General features: G+C 39.8%; 1 protein-coding gene across 1 annotated transcript in view; it reads left to right on the top strand.

Moving 5' to 3' along the window:
• The first annotated feature begins 2713 nt into the window (after positions 1 to 2713).
• The window catches only part of cdh13 (cadherin 13, H-cadherin (heart)), a 370468-nt gene continuing 351279 nt past the window's right edge, over positions 2714 to 21902 (top strand). The window contains exon 1 of the mRNA XM_068313468.1: positions 2714 to 2813. Coding sequence (XP_068169569.1) covers positions 2769 to 2813 — 45 coding nt within the window. The 5' untranslated portion in view covers positions 2714 to 2768. The remainder of the gene's footprint in view (positions 2814 to 21902) is intronic.

Genomic DNA, 21902 nt, shown 5'->3' with positions numbered 1-21902 from the left:
TGATGCATTACTAAGCGGTGTTTCCAGCTTCTGAACAAACCTCCAAAGACTGAAGACTTCTGCGCCCTTCAAACCATCCCAATCCTCCTCCACCACTTATCTGAATGAACAATCAAACAGTCACTCTGGAGAAAGAAAACCACTTTTAATCATTAATTCCAACAACCTTCCAATCTTTTCAAAACACACTTGGTCTTCTTAACATTGTAAGAAGATGTAACAATTATATTAGCTTTATAGACCACAGATCTCCAGCTACATTTCTAATGATATGCTGATAAAACATCTGATTCATAGAAGATGCTGGATAAAAAGTTAATGGAGTCAAATCCTAACATCCCATTCAGTGGAGGAGATAGTGGGTTGATGGTCAGAGCCAAATACATGACTTGGAAGTGTGTCACCACTGCAGTGAATGAGGTCAAATGGAAATATTGCACTAAAGGATTGGACCACAGTTTATTCCTCAAATATTTTATCATTCTTTTCATATCATTTGAAAGGTTCTTAAAATTTCACACAGACTTTGATGCAGACATGATATCAAAATATATTAAAGAACAAAAATCATTCAGAAATACAGGTTCTTTCATGTCAAAGCAGTTTTATAAATGATTGTGCTTTTCTGAATTAAATCATATTTAAGATCAAAATCGATCTTAATCTGTCTAATATAAGAGACACTATAAATTAGACAGGGTCATAAAAGTCGTGCGAATCACTCTTCTTGCTGATCTTTCCTTTAACAGAATTTTCTTTGGTTTATGCTGCTTTTTAACTTGTGTTGTTTTCAACCTGGACATTGGTGTTTTGAAAACTGCTTCATCCTTCCTTACTCTCTTCCTCGTATTAGTAAACTCATCTGTGTTTGCTCCTTCCTGTGCACTTCTTACTCTGTTTTTTTCCGTGGCTCATCAGAGAGATGATGGGCTCCCTCTCCTCTTCCTCACTGTCTGCCTGACTCTCATCCTCTCCTTCTGCAATCCTTGTTCCCCGAGAACTCTGCCTCCAGCTCCTGGTCATTTCTGGTTAGTTGCACACTAAGTTGCCTTCTTGCACTCAAAATCAACATCTCAGCTTTTTCACAGCAGAAATGGTGCAGTCAGAACCATCAAATTAAATTGCAAAACTAAATTTAGCCGATCAATGTCATTCTTAAGAATCATGTACACCTGTCTCCTAAATGACACAACATATTTCAGATTAGCTGACATAGCTTTCCCCCTGACAAAACCACTTTCATTACTGACTCATCACTTTCAAATGGTGGAAAGCTGGTGTTTTTTTGACTGACAAGAGTGTAAACAAATGCAAAGTGAGGAGAGAGAGAGAGAGAGAGAGAGAGAGAGAGAGAGAGAGAGAGAGAGAGAGAGAGAGAGAGAGGATGCTACATCTGACAACCACCCAACTGCAAATTCCCAACACAAATTAAAAACAAAAAATCATAGAGATAAGCAGGAGAAGTACAGCTTTCAATGATAAATGAAGAATCATTATAAATGTTTAGACTGCGGAATTATTCATATTTTAACCTATAGTCTTTTTAACATCAAGCTGTTCTTCAACCATCAGGGGTTCATTAAATAGGGCAGCAGCTTAATTCAGATATTACACCTCGCTAAATTGCAGCTTGTCAGAGCATTGTCTTTTTCTTGGTATGTTGTCAGACCCCGCTGCTACGGTAGAACTATATTTTGAATTGTTTCAAAATTGACACAATAATAAACTTGACTTCATTCTCTGCATTTCTGTCCGGATTTTCCTGCTTTTGTTCTTTGTACCCATTCTGCAGACAAACAAACAACATATTTATGATATACACAAAGATATGAGATGCATCTGTAATTTGATAACATTTGTACACTAGAAAGTGTTATAAAAGTATAATAATAATAATAATAATAACAATGATGGTGATAGTAATAATAATAATAATAATAATAATAATAATAATAACAATAATATAATAATAATTTCTGAATAAAACATTTTAATGAATTTGTCATAAACAGACAACCTGAAGGGAAAAGCCGAAAGGAAAAGAAGAAGACAAAAGTGTATTGACATCTGTAATTAAAAGCCCCACCCACAATTAATATGACCCTCCCAAACTTTAAATCCAGGCCCCACACCCGCTCCTGTCTTCTCCAACATACCTTCAAAACCTAGAGGACCTCCAGGCAGTAAATCGCTTGTGATTCACAAATTTCTCTTCATGGAGGCTTCCTGACCGCCCTCATTTTTGCACTAAAAATGAGATGATCCGTTAGTCACCTTTCAGGGGAATGGGTGGGGGCTATAAACCTGCCTGATAAAAGGGGGTAACGTGTGATGCTTAATGCCTTCTGTTGCTCCTTCCCATCATTTTAAACTCTGCTAAAAAAAAATTGGGGGTGAATATTTTGATTTTAGCCACTGCAGATTGAGCGACTTGGATCCCTTACTTAGATTAGAATCGAGACCCGTCCTCACCCCACCAGCACCATAACCATCCCCCTATGTGCCCCCCCCCCCCCTGCATCATCACCACCACCACCACCCCTCCCCATCCCTCCTCATAAATCTATTGGATGTGGTCTCGGCTTCACTATCCAGTGCTTTGCTGATCAGACTGCAGTTGTATTTGGGGGAAGTTGGCAGCTGGCGACTCACGGCGAAAGGCTTTCCTCTCTCCCCGGCGCTTGCACAGTGGAATTATGAGCAGAGCTGACCCGGTATATATCACCCTGTCTTGAATCTGTTTCACACCGAGAGAAATTGAACCCACCATGAAGATTGGAGTCCGCATTCTCTTGGCTTTCCTCGTCCCTCAGGTAAGACAGGAGGACAAATGTACAAGTGCGCGATTGAGGGTGTTTGGGATTTGGGGACAATTTCTCCGAGACTCGCGATCCGACCTGTCTTGTGCTCCCCGTCATTTTTTAAGGATCCTTCTGGACTCAAGACAGGCTCCCGTTGTAATAATGAGGCAAACTGATGCATGTTCAAGTTTCTCCCCGGACTGCGTATGCAAACCGGAGCTGACAGCCGACCGCGCCGCGCCGGAGCAAGTTTATCCCCTGAGAGTCCCGTCGGCGCGCATGGCTGCCATTAGTGGCATCGAGTTGAGGGGGCAGAGGGTTGACGCTTCTGGCGATCTGCAGCTCACTTTAGGGGATGTCTTTCACATTTAGACGAGTGCAGAGAGAGAGAGGGAGATAGAGAGAGAGAACATAAGTGAGGGAATTGGGGAGCGAACAAGAGCGCAGGATCTATCTTCTAATAACGGCGCCGGCTCTTGTCTCCAGTCGCATCTATATTCCGCTCAGACTCCAACTTGCGCGTTTCTTTGAGCCGTGTGTGTGTGTGTGTGTGTGTGTGTGTGTGTGTGTGTGTGTGTGTGTGTGTGTGTGTGTGTGTGTGTGTGTGTGTGTGTGTGTGTGTGTGCGTGTGTGTTTGGGGGGAGCGGTGGAGGAGAGATGGAGCGCACTTGGCCGCTCTACTGTTGTTTGTGTCGTCTCTTTGGACATTTTACTCATTCTATTGCTCTCCATAGACGTGCGTTCTGCCGGTACTTTTAATAAAGTCTGAATCCCCCCGCTGTGACAGAGCCACCCACCCGTTTGATCTGACTTAATGCAGGGAGAGTGGGTTACTCGGAACAGCTGTATTTGCCTCTGAAGTCTATTTAAATAAGGAAGAGAGCATCACAAAGGCAACTCATTTTGATGGGTTTTTTTTTTTTTGGTGTGACAAACATCAACACTTTTTCAAACTCCTGGCTCCATTCCGAGTTGATCAGGTCCCTCACCCACTAAAGATGGATGACTAAGGATGACTCCTACTTCTAGTTGCCTGGGCCCCTTGACTTGTCGGGTGCTCTGAAGTAACAGATATACCCTTACATGAATATTAGTTTAAATTGGCTTTAAAGTCCCTGGCCTACTTCCTCAAATGACAATGAGACTTCTGGTGATACACTGCAAAGGTTCAAACAGCAGCTAACCTTGCAGAGACCATTTCTAAACACACAGGCGGTGGGAGAGTCCCGAAGCGTGGCAGGCAAACAGCTCATTTGGGAAGCTGAGTGTTGAACTGCTCTCCCTCCTCTGAATGTATTGAGAGGCCACAGACAACACAGCTCATTTGCTATTTCTTGCTTGACCTATGAAGGCTTGGTGCACATTTTCAACTCTTTATTATTCATTTTTAATTGGATAAGCCAGCAGTTCATTTCAACTATGTAGTTCGATTTTCGGATGTGAGGCTATCGTAATTCAGGCTAATAGTACCTACAAAAGAATTATTTAAGTCTCCACAGTATTGATTAACCTCTGTACTTCCAACCCCACTCAGACAGTCATATGCATTTCTGTGGAGGCTTTTCCATTGACTAAACGCACCCACTCACCCATTAAAGACCCCCGTACATTGGCCCCTGAACCTGGGGATTTCTTCTGTAATCTACATGTATACTCCTGCTGCTGTAGAAGTCCAGTCAAAGACACACACACTGAAACAAAATGCTAATTCGCTAGTGCTTTAGATGCATAGGGCTTATTTACGGACTCCACCTGATGATCTTTATCCTGCGGCTGTCCCCAACAGAAGTGGAAGCTATAAATATTTTGAATACTCCAAATGTAAATTAATTCACAAAGCTAATAAAGCAGAAAAAGTACTAAAAACTTGCACCATATATCACTTTTACACTCCAGTGATCCATCCTTGGGCATTCCAGATTGCAGGGGGCAGAAAGCACTGTGCAAAACGTGAACACAAAATTTACTAAATCTGACTCATCATTCATAGAGAAACTGTAGAAAATGCCTTACGCTAGAATCTCAGGAACATCCAGTCTTCTAATGTTATAGTGTGTGGGATCGAAGGGCTCATATTTATAGTAGTTCAGGTAGGGAGCCAAGTTCCTCTCCACAACAAGCTGTCATACACACTTATTTTCCTCCCACAACCCCCTCACAGACACCCACACCAGCAGCAGCCCCCTCCTCGGCAATAAATCCCTGTAAACGCTAAGCAGTCTCTCCGGGTGGAACGATGATTTAGAATAAGCACGGCACAGCTGTACAGGAGCTGCAGGTGCGTGGAGTTCTGTTCGCTTTTTTCTCCTCACCCCCTTTGACTCCTTCTACTTCTTCATTGTCTGTCTCGCCCCCCCCCCCCAAAAAAAAACCCATTGACTCTTCTCATCCTAAATTAATGTGGTTTACCAACCTAAATCCACTTTTTATTACCTCAAAATTCTGTTTCCTCTTCTCCACATCGTGCTGTCTCACCAGCAGATCGCAGATGACAGACTCCCTGTTTAAATTCTAAGCTGGCACCTGGGTGTGACGGCGGGAAGATTTGCACTGATGGAAGTTTATGGGCGCATTGACCAATGGACTGTAAAAGTCCCTGTTTAAGCTGCTACAGGCTCTGAGAAAGAGATATAAAGTAGAGGGAGGTCATGGTCTCCCAAAAATAAAAGAAAATATGGTGCTGAAGACTAGCTGTTGCATCCTGATATCAATACAGGCATCCTGATATCCATACATTCATATTGAAAAATTGAAATGCACATACACACTGTACACACTGAGAGACAAGTGACACAGCTACCTACAATTTAATTCTCTCTCACTCGCCAGTTGGTGTGGTCACACCATCAATCAGTCCCAGAGGTAGCTCATTGATCTAGAACTATCAAAAAAGAGAGGGCATGGCCCTTCCTGGCATGTCAGCATCATTTATAATTCAGGACTGCAAGCAACAGGTGTGAGATCTGAACACACATATACACACACAGAGCCACGCCATGTCTGTCATTGCATAGAGGAAATTCACAGTTCAAAGGATATCCCCCGCTGACCTCTTGTTTCCCCCATGAAGGTCTCTGTGTGTGAAGCGTCCTTTCAGACCTGCTACCCTTCTGTTACCACACACTGTTTCCATAATAGACTTTATAGAAAAGCACAGGCAAAACAGTATGATGTACTACAAAGCCTAATGGTAACACAAATCAGAGGTGCCATTTATTAAGGCAAGGTGATTTATTTGTCTCCTAACATACTTAACATGTTTTCTTGTCTTCTCATTCAGCCCTCACATGCTGCTCATCTTTCTGGTGCTATAAGTTAACTGCTGGACTATAGGGATTCAGTTCTGAAAAACTGCAATTCGACATTTAAAATTCAGTCACCTATAGAGATCCACAAACACATACACTAACACCACAAAAGCATAAAATAGGCCAAGTGAAAGCAGCACAGTGCCACTCTAGAGCTTGGTTTGACTGCAATTGTAATAATAGAATGGTAGACAGGCTTTCTAGAGGGCTTGTCTGGTTTCTGTCTTCTTAACATTCTAGTTACTGGGGATTTTTCTGGCTGAAGGTCATGGATAACCATGATGTGTAAGCAGTGCTCTTTTTTCTTTTTTCTGTCATTATCTGTCTTACAAGAAAATACCTGCCTCTAAATTCTTCATGTAAAAAAGCGTGCACACTTACGCAGGTGCTTGCATGCACACCGAAACAACACACGAGGCTTGGCACTAATGGACACAGAAAGAGGTGCACAAGCACACTCTCCACATCTGAGCATTTGCTCTGTTTTTTACCTCTTAGTCAAGAGTCTCAGACATAGACTTTTTTGTATTTATCCTTCTGTTCCCCTGTGACTGTGTTAGAGCAGCACTGTGCTGTATGGGCTATAAGGTCAAACACTATCTTAACTCTGCTATGGAAGGGTGTGACCTTTGAGGGAAACACAGTCTTGTTCAATCTTCTTTCCCTTGACATGACTGAGATACTCTCTCCTGAGGAAGGGAGTGGATGAGAAAAGGATGAGGGACAGAGATAGAGTGAGTCGTGATTAAAGTGAGTATGTACCCTAAGCACTCATTAGAATATGTCAGTATTTCACATAAGAGGTCTAATTATGCAACACGCCAATGAATACTGTGTGTAATCCTGAAATGTGTCAAGTGGAAAAAAAAAAGACAAAACCCTACATCCCAGGAGAGTGGATTAATGGCTTATCTGTGAGTATTGGTGAGTTTTAGTTGGTAAAGAAAGCAGGAAAGACACACTCACACACACACACACACACACACACACACACACACACACACACACACACACACACACACACACACACACACACACACACACACACACACACACACACACACACACACAAAAAAGGCCTCAGTAACCATGTGTGAAGGACACAGGAGTACAATCCCATGCCTTCTCTTCATTTGATTGCACTTCCATCTTAGTTTGATCTTTCCTTGTCAAGCACAAATGAAATGGGTATAAAACAGACAAAAAGATAAGCAGGTGGATTCTCAGATAGACATAACAGACAAAAGAAATGCAACCCCTAATGACCACCGGCTGAATCTGAAATGTAATGCATACGGAAGAGGGACAATGTCTTTTACACATCTATCTCCGTCTCCCCGCCTCCTCCACCGACTCTGACAAGTGCTCCCTGTAACCAAGTACAGATATTCATGAGTTACTCCCCATCTCTGTTTGCTGGGCTTCTCCACTCACAGTTATGTCCTCCTCTCCTGTTTTAATGTCGCACAGATACACCCCCCCCACACACACACATTAGTGTATGCCTGGCAACACTCACAAGTTTCTGTTGTCAGCACGACTCCTCTCCCCGTGAGGCCACAGCACAGTGAGAGCATTCATGTAAAAGGGTTGGAACAGCGGCATCCAATAATGTTATACATTACGTAAACCTGTCACTGTGTGGCGACAGTTTTTGTCATTGCACACGTTTATTTACTAAAAGGGAACTTGAGAAAAGTGTGTGTTGGGGTGTTTGAGTTGCTATCCCACCAGGTGTTCATGTGATGTTCAGTAGAAGTAGACGCGAAAGAAGCGGCCCTCCTTTACCTGCCCTCATACTGTGTTATAATAAACACCATATGGCAGAAAGACACCAAGAGGGTTCAATCGAGCCACTGTTTTAAATTAACATCAACGTTTTTTTTTCTGGTGTATTTTGTGTAGATGTTTTTACAGCGTGTTAACTTTAGAGTTTGATAAGGTTTTGAAATGTCCTTATTAAACTCAATATGCTTACGTCGCACGATATCCTCTATAGATTGCCATAAAAGCATATTTTTTTCTGACTCTAAACATTTAGAGTCCTCTCTGTTCATTGGAGAGGAAAAAGTATTTAAATAAAGCAAAAGAAAAAAATCTTCTAAAAAATGTCACCTTTTACGAACTGTGCATATACTATTATGAAAACTTACACTAAATAACAGAGTATAAGGCATGAAATAAAACCTTTTTTAAACTTCACACATTCACAATCTTTGCCTGTTCCAGAGAGCATACAGACAGGTACTATATTTCAATGTATGGATATATTTTATACCACGCCAGTTTGAAGAAAATTGAGGATTAGCTGGTGACTTCCATTGATTCATCATAAATGTGTGGGCTGCATTCCTTACCCTGAATAACTCCCCCTTGACAGTTGAATTACTTTCCGGCTGACTTGGATCTGATTTGTTTTGCGTTGAAATAATAACATCAGTTTGCAAAAAAAAACAAAGCAAGGCAGCACTATTTGAGAATGTCACACATGGCCTGAAACCTTCATAATCATGCAAGATATATCATCACCTTGACTTTAACATTGTTTTTAAAGCTCCAGTGGAAACAGATCCTCTGATGTGCCATGCTGCTCTCGGAGCATGTGATGTGACTGTTTGAAAGCTTCCACCCTACTTTTTCATTCTCTACCAACATGGCTCTAGGGTGTTACACCTCACTCCATGTTCAGAGAGTGTCTTTGAATTAATCAAATCCCTTACCCCTGTTCAACAGAATGGATAATTTAAAAAAGTATTCCTGACTTTTATTTAAAAAAACCCCAAAACACTCATATAACACATTTAATTCTTCTTTAGTGTCTGTCAAACTGGGGATTCTGTGTCACAGGTATGCATTTTCACATCAAAGTAAATTGAGAGGATTTGTCACTCTGAAGTGCAGAAATAGCTTGTGATGACTTTAACTGTGCACTTGCAGTTTAAGAGCCAGCAGCATGTAGACTGCTGAAAAGCAAAAGGAGAGGTCAGCTAATCGTAGTGTTGTCTTCAAATAGGGATCATTGGTGAAGGTGTAATGTCAGTCATTCAGGAGATTTCAAATCAAATTGTGGTACAAATTCAATTTTCATCTATTACTCTCACTGATTTTGTCTGATTCCACAAAAAGACACATTTTAACTGCTCTGCAGTGGTGCATCACCTGGGGTGAATGTGCAAAGCTGAAATTGTGATTGTTGTGTTAAATTGATGAAGGTCTGTCATCCTCTGGAAAATATTACATTTTTAGCAACATGTAATTTTTAAACTATATTTCATGTTCACCATGGATTTTATTTGGCAAAATAGTTTGTAGTTCTATTGTTCTTGTTTGGCAGATGATAAAATGTGACTTTTTTTAGTACTGTATTGTTATTGCAGCTAAACCCACAACCCTACTGACAGGAGCTTTGTGACTAGGTGAAAAAAATTTGAGTGTGTATGCTTCAGGAATAAGATTTTTTACAAGGGACAGGACAAGTAATGTAGGTGTGTGTATATTTTACATTGATGCTTTTGATGTGAGTCACCGACGGGGTTCAGGTTATGTGACAGCACTTACAAAGGCCCACATTCCCACATGTGGTTGTTCTAATTGGTCACTTTTATCAGGCCTTAATGATGTGTGCATGTTCAAGTGGATCCAGTTATTATATCATTAAATCCAGCAATCTCGAACGGGACAATTGAATCTATTCATAATTGAAAAGTTATTTGTGATTTTATTGAACAGTCAAATGTAATGCAATTGAAAAATGTTTTCAGAAAGTGATCTGAAGAAGTTGTCTTCAATTGTATATTACAATGCAGTGCAGTAGCAGATATTTTAGAAACAGCTCTGCTGGTTTAGCTGTTGAAATTCAGTCAGATTGACATGCCCACAAACTGCTTTTTATTCCCAACTGTTTCTATGCATTTTTTACTAAGGAAAAATATACTGTGATGGTGATTTGGAAATGACCATGAGTTTCCGGAGACATTAAAGTGGGGTGGAACCATATGAAGTCAGTTCTGTAGGTACACTATTGTGTGAAAGCATTTTCTCAAGGCTGGCAGGTCTGTTTTTCTCTTTGCTGCTTCACAGCATTTCTATCCCTATTTTTGTTTTCATCAGCTCTTTTTCCATTCACTCAATTTCTTCCCAGAATGTGTCTCAGGTCTCTTCCAAATAGCAGTTACATTTGACTTTTACTCTCTTTCTGTCTGGTTGCTCCACGAGAAGAAATCAATGATTTTGTCTGCATCAATCTGAGCAGTACCTTTCATGCTACCTAGATGGCGACAAAATGCCAGCTATTCTTTGAGGGGTTGTTAAGGATGAATTCCACTCATATATACTTTGTGTTTAAACTGTGTGTGATGGCATGTGTAGGTCTGCGCATTTGCTCACCCATTCATGCCAGCACGGTCATGTTGAGAGTGTTTCGCAAAGGTGCTTTGTAGAGGTAGAATGGCCATTTTAACCTCTGTACCTGATAGACAGGAATCAGAGAATGCATCTGTAGTGTGCATACAAAGCGCAATATTGAATTATATGCAGGCAGGTCCTCTTTGAGAAATTAAAATAGCTCTATCTATTTATTGCTTTTGATATGTGTGGGGGAAGGAGAAAGCCAAGTTTATCCTGACACCAACAGAGAGGGCTGCTGCTTCAATTCCTTTTGACACAACTAATGAGGTCCTCCATTCTGAGGTTCACGATGTTTTAACCCAGGCAAGTCCAAGTCTTTCAGCTAAGAAATTAATTAAATGATGAAAGAATTAATATTCGGAAGAAAGCCAAAACCAGGGAGGAGGCTCATGTGTTGGCAATGTTCTCATCGTGATAGTTTTTATTTGTTGGTTTTCTTCTATTGTGACGTAACGCTAGAATCTGTAACTGGTATTGTCATAATCATCCACTTTGATGGTACGTTTATGCAATATTTAGGCCAGGGAAGGTTGGAGCGCTGCCATATTTGACACTTTCAATACATTCAGTTTCAAATTTACATGCAGTGATGTGCTTTCTTTTTGAAATGAAAGGTTTCTCATCTACAAAGCTTTTTTTCCCATTGCTTTGATTCCCTAGACAAAAGCCCTGCTTGAGAGTCGACTGTTAGTTATTAAAAGGCCGTAAGATATTTTTGGTGGAAAAGACATTTTTGTGACTTGAAAGACAGGTGTGACAAGTTTTGAGTCAAGACGGCATCGTTTGTTCTCAACAAACCAATTCACAACGACAGACCTATATGCTCATGCATATCCATTCTCATCCCACTGCATGTGTAAAGTTGATACCAAGAGACTTTTCAGAAAGAATGACGCTGCTTCAGTTGAAATTGATGCATAAAAAAATTTGCTCTGATTTCTCTTCTGATTTAATTAAGGAGCTAAGGGCATGAGGTTTTTGAATCCATTTGGATAAATGCTTGGGTAGCTATTTCTTAGTACACTTAAGGGCTTTTGGTGTAGGTGGTTGTGCTGCAAAGCTCCTGGGGAAGGCTGAGGCAGCGGTAATGAATATAAGGATGAGACTGTGGTTTTGGCTGATGTCTGGTAAGGTGAGTGCAATGATTTCTGTAGGGATACCACATCCACAACCTCATGCACATGTGGTGACTAACTCAGACAACTGAGAAATACTTGATTGTCAACAAAAGCAATGCTGTTTTGAAGTCATGAAAGGATGTTCATAAAGTTTTACCTGAGCATACTATTAAACTTTATCTGTCTTATCAGCTATAGGGGAGTTGATAGCCAGGCTATAGGCTTCCTACTGGAGGGACTCTGAGAAACTGACTGGATTTGATTTTCATTAGGATTGCTTGCTTTCACTGTCACATCCTCTACCAACCTGCATGCTTAGCTGGGCACAATTTTCCACTGTGGTGGACCCTATACTGATGGCTTGGTTTTTTTTTTTATACCACAGTAGAATCACACCAGGTGGCTGGTTATCAGTGCGTTCACCATAGTAGGGCCCCATGTGGTTGACCTGCTCAGAAAGGGCTTTTCTGCCTTTCTTAGAGTCCCACTAGGAGACATGCTCCGCTGCTGCACTGGGACAAACCACCTACAGAACCGTTGCAAGCTGTCACAAGTCAAACAGTGTACTGCACAGACCTGGGATGTGCAGGTCACATATCTCCACACACCATTGACAGCTGAAAGCTGAGAAACTACAAGCTAGTGCTTCAGCCCCACAGGGGGTTGGAAGAATCGATGAGGGATAATTATTTCTAATGGAGCCAGAGGAGAAATGAGAGATTTCTTTCCTTTCATTGAGTATGTGTTTTTGTGTGCTCATGACATCTGGAGTATTTGCATAAGATTTTTGTGATCTTTTGGGAAACACAAAATGGACACAACTGACCCCTTTTGTTCTTAAACATCTACATTTCAAAACACTTAGATTTAAAAGTCAAAACCACAGTAAAATCACACACCTCACAGCAACAAAAACTAGATTTTCTCTCTAGACATATTTCCCCATTAGGTATTGTTTTCATTTGACATTGGTAGTGGTTACAAATTTAGCTTCATACCCAGATTTATGCAAAAAAAAAATCATACTTCTGAGGAAATTATTCATCCAGGTTTACTTTGTGTAAACAATAAGATTAATGGGAATTCAAGAAATTATTGTCAAGACAAACAATGTAATTTCTTAAATATTTGGTAACACTTCAAATTTTCATCTAAAGCTGTGTCTTCCTTTCTTTGCGAGTCTTTGTCTCCAGAGGTTCGCAGCATCGCATGTTTGGTTATTCAGGACAAGACCATGAACATTCATTACCGCTGCAGTGTATTCCCACCAACTGAGGACATAGGCTTAAATTAATATGCCTCTACCTATGATTTATTATACTACCTCTTGGCCTAGAATGGATTTACACTACAGACAGCTTCTCATTATCTAATACAGACATCTAGAATGTGTTATTCGCCACCCATTGTGTAAAACACATACAACATATGGTAATTTTATTGCGTTTCTTGCGATGGTAGACCATTTTCTTAAGACAAAAATAAGTAGACATTCAAGTGTTTTTTTTAAATTATAGAAAAAATCAAGTATACATGACTGATTAACACAGGTCAAGCATCTTTGTAACATTTTATTTATGCTTTCTTGATGAGAATTAGCTTCAAAGATGGATACCTTCCAAGAACATCCAATGAGAAGTTTGGAGTCAGAAGATGGATAGAGTAGCTAAAATGTAGTTAGCCTGATTCTGTCCAAGCCACAGATTCAACCCACCAAACAATCTAAAGCAGTTAATCATTTATGCTGGTAGTAATTTATTATGTAGGTACAAAGCCAGAAGTGACATTAGGTCAAGAATGGAGAAAGTTCTCAAAAGGAAAATAAAAATGAGGAAACCTGTATCTTCAGTTCCAGTGACTGCTGTACAGTGTTCAATAATGAAAAGATAAACATGTTTCAGGAGCAGTAGTTCTTAGTTTTAGTTTTAGTGACAAGTCACAGTAGCTTCAATCATAACACATGTTTCAGTTTTGAGATTCAGCTGAACTTTGAGATTCAACATCTCAAAATTTTGTGGATAATTTTGTCTGACACAATGCAGCCAGAAATCCTCAAGGTATTTTAAGTTCATTCATTCATTCATTCATTTATTCATTCATGCATGCATTCATTCATTCATTTCCCTGACTGCTTCATCCCTTTGCGTGGGTCACGGGGAGCTGGAGCCTATCCCAGCTGGCATAGGGTGTGAGGCGGGGCAAACTCTAGGTGCAACACCAGTGTACAGCGGGTATTTTAAGTTATTAATATGAAAAGGACTTTATGCACCTGTACTGACATTTCCTTTAAACATTCATAAAGCAAGTATTTGACTGCACCATAGATAGATAGATAGATACTTTATTAATCCCGGAGAGATACATCTCCTGAAAACTCTGTTTGACAGGGGTTAAGTCCTCGCAGTTCTTTGATATTGCATTTTATCTATTTTACATAAAGAACCGTTTGAACAAATAAGATAAATAATACTTCCTCCTGATATATATAACAAAATCAATAACTGGACCATAACAACTTGTTAAGGATGTCATACTTTGATTTTTAATACAAATAACAGAGGGTTGAAATGGATGCCGTGATTTTAAAATAAAGACTGACGTTGATATTTTGTGTTTTGTGGAAGTCTCTTGATCTTATTGAAGTAACGCAACTGGGCTTATTGCGCCATTGTGTGAGTTTGAGTGCACTGATCTGGATCCACCATTATTTTAATTGCCCCCACAGAGTCCTTGAACAATCGACAGGTATCTTCTTTTTATATTTACGCATGTAAATTCATTTTAGTGCCCATCAGAAGAGTTATCAGATGCACACCATGATGATTTCCTCATCCGACACTCCATATTTAAAGAGACATTGCAAACTCACTAGCATCTGTAGAAAGTGATTATGTCTGTGGATGTTGGAGTTCTTTTAGCTTTGTTTAAGGAACTGGCAGTCAACCTTACTTAAGCTGCTCAAACAGGTTAAATTCCATATTTATACACAACAATCTTTTTCTCTATGATCCACAATTACTGAATTTATGGCATCTGTTAAATGTTAAATGTCCTGGAGGTTTGGCAGGATTCAAGAGCTGCTGCTGGTAGAGAATAGTAGCATTAGGTGTGTCATTTCAAAGTAATAAAGAACTGTAAATATCAAGTACTTATTAAAAAGATCCAGTTATTTGTATTTTATGAACAAATTAAGTAAAGCTTAATAATTACAGTTACTTAGGTTTAGCATGTGACGCTCATAATCCCAGGCTTTTAAGTAACCTTAATTAGAAATATATTTCAGTTATCATGAAAAATATTCTATTTTCAGGTAGATTTTATCAGCTCTTTAAATAGTCTCAAAATGTTTGAGAGTTCTTCAGACAACTTTTCGTCACTTTTTTCTATCTCATCTTATCTTTAATCACATTATCTCTTCATGCCTTAACCTTACTATAACTGCCCAGCTGTTTGCCTCAGCATATCTACTTTTTCATCTGAACCCTTCTTTTAAATATCTTTCAAACAGTTTTCTTATGATAGTGAATCAGTCAAACCTTCCAATCACAAACCATGCATCCACTGCAAGGAACTGCCATCTGCTTGCCACCTTAATGTTTAGGGTTGATGTGGCTGAAGATACAGATGAAGGGTGTATAAAAGAGAAGAAGACTGAGAGGAGACCCGAGAGTGGAGGTACTAATGCGGTGAGAAAGGTGAGGCAGATGAAGGAATACATAAGCAGATGAAGGAATGCAAAGGGAAGACAGACGAATTAAGGAAGATAGAGCTCTGTGGCAGGACTGGCTGATGTGTGGGCGGTGGGTGGACAAGGTTACTGAGTTGTGGCTTTGAAATGGGTCCTGACAGAGTCATTTCTCACGTGGAGATTTATCCAGGCACTTCCCCATGGTGGAAGGACAAGAGTGAGCGACCCTTTCCACTTGTCATGAATATTTATTTGGTGAGTGCATTCATAGGCTGCTCTATAGAATGATAAATTGTGGTCACCTCCCTATATTCTATTCCCATCTGTTTCCTCCTTGTCTCCCCACCTGCGACTGCCTTGCCTTGTCTCATCCATGGGTATGTTTTTTCTGGTTGTTTAACATTTCTGAAAAACCATGTGGACAATACTCTTAAAAGAGGTCGGGGGGTGGGGGGGTAAATGTAAAGACTGAAATGGCTTTCTGTGTATAACAAAATGTGTTGAGGATTCAGAATTGACCCCTAAACAGATATCATTTCACATGGCCCGTCAACATTATTGGTCATTCGTGGCGATATGGAAATTGTTGTGCAGTAAACTAGATTTGAATGAAGCCATCCTCTTTTTTAATGTTGAGCTTGTTGCTTGTTTGAGTTTAAATGTTTTGTAGACATTAAAGAGTAGCTTAAATCAATGTTAACTACTACATTGTACTTTTGACAACACCCACCAGCAATGTGACAGACACCTGGAATCTACCTGTATATCATGGCTGCAAGGTGAGAACCAGTTCAGGAAAGGCATAATTTTACCTTATCCTGTAGGATTTGTTGTCTTCTCAATTTTATTCATAGGATACAGTGAAGACTTCTTACCAAATTTCTTGCATCATCATTGTCTCTAGCACGTGTTGCTTTTTATACAAGTTGCAACTATGCCAAGCAGTGCATTTCATGTTTGCATGAGTAATTTCTGTCGCAGGGAACATACAAATGAATGATCTTAAAAGGTACAAATGTAATATTTTACATTCATCCGCAACCTAGGAAAGAGCAATTTTGGTTGCATTGTTTTGTAAATTTATAGTTTTCAACTTAAGCTCCTCACCTGTTTGCTTGTTTTCTCGCAGGCAGAGCAAATTAAGTACATTCAGTAAGAGAGCGGTTACTTGACATGTCATTTATATTAACAGTAAACTGTAATGCAAGATAAGTCAAATCCTGTTGAAGCAAACATATCTATCATTATAATCATATATCTATATTCATAGCTTTTCCTGCTGCCCCAGAGCGGACACATATATAATTGCTCGTGGTTAAAGGTTAACTTATTTTTTACCTTTCAGGAGAATGATAAACGGTAGACGACCAAGCGGACAGACAGGTGGAAGTGAGGAATGGTAGATGGAGGCACATGACACAATGCTGAGGATGCACAAAGTAGTTGACAAGCTGGGACTGGCAGAACAAAGATTAGTTAAAAACAATGACCAGGAATAATCATCTGTAATAATTGATGTCATTCCACCAGCCCACTAAAGCTTCATTGACATGAACATGATTGGCGATTTCTGCTTACAGTTTTCTGACTCACTTATGAGACTGCATGTTTCAGATGTTGTAAATTCCCAAATTAGCAAAATCACCTTTACCGTTATTATGACTGCAGCAATAACTCCAATGGTGAACTCCAATGATAACCTCCTTCTCATTTCCTAGCAAGGAGTCAGGAGAAGTAGGACCAAGAAGGGAAAGATACAGAAAACTTAGTCTAAAACCTGAAATGCAACTCAGAGCACTTACAAAAAGGAAGCGACATTGTTCAAGTCAGAATGGTAGCTTGCATGTAATTTACTTACAGAGGCAATTGTTAGTAAATGATAAAAAAAAACCCCAAAGTGACATGTATGTATTTATGGTGAAGTTGTTAACAAACTTTTGCCCATGGAGTTCTTTTTTCATTTCAGTGTCCATCAGCTCAGCGAAGAGAAATGTCTCTTTAACAGCATGCTTCATTATATTCAACAGTTAGTTCCGAACTTCATATCAGGCTGTCGGGTTTATAAGAGCTGAAAATAAACGCCAGTCACAATGTTAAATGATGATGTTGGGACCAATGAGACTAAAAGCTGCAGAGAATATGAAAAGCGAGGTTGGGTAATAATTGGGTATGGATTTGTTACCCACATTGGACACAGTTGTAATGAACCTTCTGTTATAATAAAATGATAACATTATTTTAAAGCCATGTCAGAATATAGCTTACATATGGATCACATCAAATGCAAAGTGTAGCTTCACATAAATGTGGTAATTTTATCTCTGCTTTTCAGATTTACCAACAATCAGCAGAGCCACAGAGGGAAAAAAAATGCTATATCTCAAAATAAAATGGCCTTGCTTACAAAATCTGATTCATCCTGTCTCATAATGGCCGACCACAATCTATTGTTCATGGGCTTGCTGTACAAATTTGGCCCTGTTCCTGGTGCACAGACATTTTCCTCCATCATTATCGCGGTCTCAGTTGCGCTGTTGTCGCAGTGTTCTCCAAACACTCCTGTTATTATGATATTACCAGGCATGGCTGCAGAGATTTGGAGAGAGATTTGGATTCAAGTTGGATCATCCGTCTGTATACAGGCATTAGCCAGGACACTGCAGACTGGCAGAACACCGCACTGGAGCTGAAGTGTTCAAGGCACAGCTTCCAGCAAAGAATTCAGGAGAGAAAAAATAATCCATCCAACTCATTACTGCAGTGCTTTGCTTTTTATAGCAATACTTATTTACATCCATAGCACACGTCTGGATTTCTGTTTTTAAACCATGCACACACTTCAAGGATGTTATATTTCTAAAATCTGCCTTAATATTTAACTCATTAAGGAAGATGTCTGAAGGGTTGCTATTGAAAGGTTACCATCAGTGCACTTGAAGAAAAGGTCACGCACATTATTTATACAGCTTTTGTTGGATTCCCTGCACAGGAGCTGCCTCCTGTGCACCGCTCTATTACTCCCAGAAAACAAACAAAATAGAAAATGGATTTGGAAGAGAGAAGCATGTAAGCAATTTTTCCTTATGCCAGTTGGTAAGCATTGGTGACAGGAACAATCCTCCAATAACTTTAAAGAAGGACAGAGACAAATAACAAATAATGCTTGGTCTTGTTTCTGTAATTTAATTTTCACTGTGTTGTATTTACAGATAGAATAAATAAGCAGGTGTATGAAAACTGACAAACAATAAACTAGAGTGCGTTTGTGTGTGTGTGTGTATGTGTGCGTGTTTGTGTGTGTGTGTTTGTGTGTGTGTGTGTGTGTGTGTGTGTGTGTATGTGTGTGTGTGTGTGTGTATGTGTGGGTGTGTTTGCAAGCGTGGGCTGGTTTTTACATCCCGCTTCAAAGCAGGATGAAAAAAGGAATAGACAATGTTTGTGTGTTCGTCCGTTCGTCCGTCCGTTTGTATATCCACCGAATATCTTCACAATTGTTTCAGGTCAAGGTCAAATATAAACTTTTGTACACTGAGGAACCGCAAAAGATAGAAAGATGAGGGAGAATGCCAGTGTAAGACTTTAGAGCAAAGCTAGTGCTTGATCAATGACAGTAGGCCAAATCACTAGCTTTGACCTCTGACCCTTGCAAGTAGATCAGGGTACAATTTTGAATTCAGGGGTGTTGTGGAATGTTGTAGTCTGTGACTGCCTTGGTTCTACTTTCCTTTTTTTTTGGTCAGCTCATGAGCAAAAGCTTTACAAATAGCAATGGGTGTGTTATTATGGTGGTGAGCATGGAAAGTGAATGGTTTGAGGCAATCTTTTTTATCCTGCTGGATCTCTCTGGGTGGAGAGATTGGGCTTTGTAGTTGTGATTGGAGGGAATTAAGGCCCGCCTTCGGTAGCTGGAAATAGCAGAAAACTGGGAATCAGGTTGAGCCTGTGGTCTGTGTGTGTGTATATATGAGTGTGCGTGTGTGTGTGTGTGTGTGTGTGTGTGTGTGTGTGTACGTGTGTGTGCACGCGCACAGTAAGAGAAACAAAGCAATTATTTCAAATGATTTCATATTAATTGGCATCTCCTTTAGGCTGTATTTTTCCTCTCACCTTAGTCATTTCCTCATATTGATAAATCCACTTAAAGGAGTGACTGTTCAATGACATTAGGTACATTATATTCATCACCTTTAAACTGCATGTCACTGTCAAAATGTCAACTGATTCCTCCTTAATTTTGAGTCATGGCAGTTGTGAAGTGCATCGTGTAATCCAGTAAATAGGGCAGCTGATGGTTAAGTTCAAATGCATTTTTGACTGGCAGTCACCATCGCTGTGGAGCTGAGTACTCTGTGTTAGAATACAGAACACTTCAAGCTTACCACACTGAATCACTTGATTTCCTCCTGTGGCTGTCTAAAGAGGTTAGCACAGTAAGCCCCTGGAATGGTGACCACTACCATTTCCCAAAATTTCCCATGAATACTGTACTAGGATGTATTCTGGTGCTTTGGCTGCAGCTCCTGTTTGCACTATCCAAACATCACCTGGACAATTTTTCTGTAAAGAATATTTAATAAATTATAATGTGAAAAATCAGAATATTTTCTTAATATTATGTCATCTTCATCCAATGTCATCCAGTGGCGGACAATGGGACGCAATATTGTGTCAACATTTTGTGCTGGTTTTGTTCATATAATATTTGTATTAAAAGTTTGTAAATGCCAGTGTAAGAAAGGAAAGTTATATGATTGACATGAGTTTACTATATTTCTATTAATATTATATATTCAGTGTTAAATGGGGCATAAAAAAAATTACATGAATCTCTGCCATCTTAAGTCTGTGTGTGTGTATGTGTGTGTGTGTGTGTGTGTGTGTGTGTGTGTGTGTGTGTGTGTGTGTGTGTGTGTTTTCAAGCGTGGGCTGGTTTTTACATCCCGCTTCAAAGCAGGATGAAAAAAGGAATTGACAATGTGTGTTCGTCCGTTCGTCCGTCCGTTTGTATATCCGAATATCTTTGCAATTGTTTCAGGTCAAGGTCAAATATAAACTTTTGTACATTGAGGAACCGCACAAGATAGGTTACTATATTTCTATTAATATTATATATTCAGTGTTAAATGGGGCATAAAAAATTACATGAATCTCTGCCATCTTAAGTCTTTATTAACAATCAGGATAGTGTTAAGCTGAATTGTTTACAGTGCAAAACACCAAAAGGCTTATGTGCAGCCTTCATTAAAACAGTGAGTGTATATGCCAAAGATCTGCTGGAATGGAGAAAATAAAATAGTTTTGTCTTTCGTCTGTGTGTACATTAATTTTTTTTCTTTTTTCGCTGTTGGTCAGACAAAGCAAGCAATCTGAAGACATTATATGTGGCTGTAGATCTCGAAAAGCAGATCTGCTGATATTGGATGTTGGTATTTTTGACTACATGTTACCTGAAGTAATTTCCACTGTAAAGCTTGTTTTTCTACGACATTATATCCTTATTATTATGCAGCTGTCCAAACATAGAACTGGGAATATCCAATAAAGTGCTGTTTTTCTCTTGCGAATGTGTAATGAGATTACTGTACAATACTGTATAATGGAAGAAAGAAAGCAAGAAGATGAAACCCCCTCCAGACCTATTCCTTGACACTGGTGTCTCTCCTGTGAATTTTACACAAGACAAATCTCCTGATAACATGCCATGAAACTGGGAAAAAGCCAGCCACAATTGTTTTACAGAGGCATACACAGGACTAAGGCATATATGGTATGAAAAAAGACAAGGAGGGAGTAGTGAAGGTGGCAGAAAACCAGAGAAAAGCTTTGGCATGGTGCACACATGTATTTACCGTCTTTGACTGTGTATCTGTTGCCCTGCAGTGCTCTAAATGAGTGAAGAGTCAGTGTTTTGTTGCTATCCACATTTCCTTTTGTTAGGAAAACATTTTTCACTTCTGTATATTTGTTTTCACAGAGCAACCAGACTTTCTTCAGATTTTCTCAAACGGCATGCTTTCAGAATGAGTTACATGCTGGTGGAGAGAGAAATCTAGCTTAGGAAGGCTAAGACAACTCACAGGAAGGGAGGTTGAGATGAGCCTGAGGCGATGCCAGATACAAGAGTCTTGCCGCGCACATATCCATGTGTGTTTGAGTCCAGCTGTGTGAGCTTGCATGTCAGACTGTAACTGCTTGTGTGAGGTAGAATGGAAAAACTACTGATCATCTACCCTCAGGCTGGTCACTTGAGACTGGTGCTGAACTCATGGAAATCACATAAACATACACACACAGCTCCATTTTTATAGAAGTGATATGATTTTAGATACACGAGAAGAATGTTGAGGAATCACAGATGAAGAGAAGGACCTTCCAATACGTACGTAGAGGATTTTTCTTTGTCTATCTGGATTTTTGTTTTCTGTCTTTTATGTCTTTCTCTGCAACAAAGGTCAACTGGTGTGAGAAGCAGCCAAGGCTGTGTGACAGAGGAGGGCAAAAGAGGTGGAGGTGAGATAGGCAAAGCAGCAGGCAATGGGGTGGGGCGCAAGGGTGGGGCGTGGATGATTAAAAACCTCGT

The sequence above is a fragment of the Antennarius striatus genome, chromosome 4 (assembly GCF_040054535.1).
Source record: "Antennarius striatus isolate MH-2024 chromosome 4, ASM4005453v1, whole genome shotgun sequence".
In the NCBI taxonomy this organism is placed as follows: Eukaryota; Metazoa; Chordata; class Actinopteri; order Lophiiformes; family Antennariidae; genus Antennarius; species Antennarius striatus.
The sequence above is the reverse complement of the archived record's forward strand: the minus strand, read 5'-3'. Positions and strand labels throughout refer to the sequence as shown.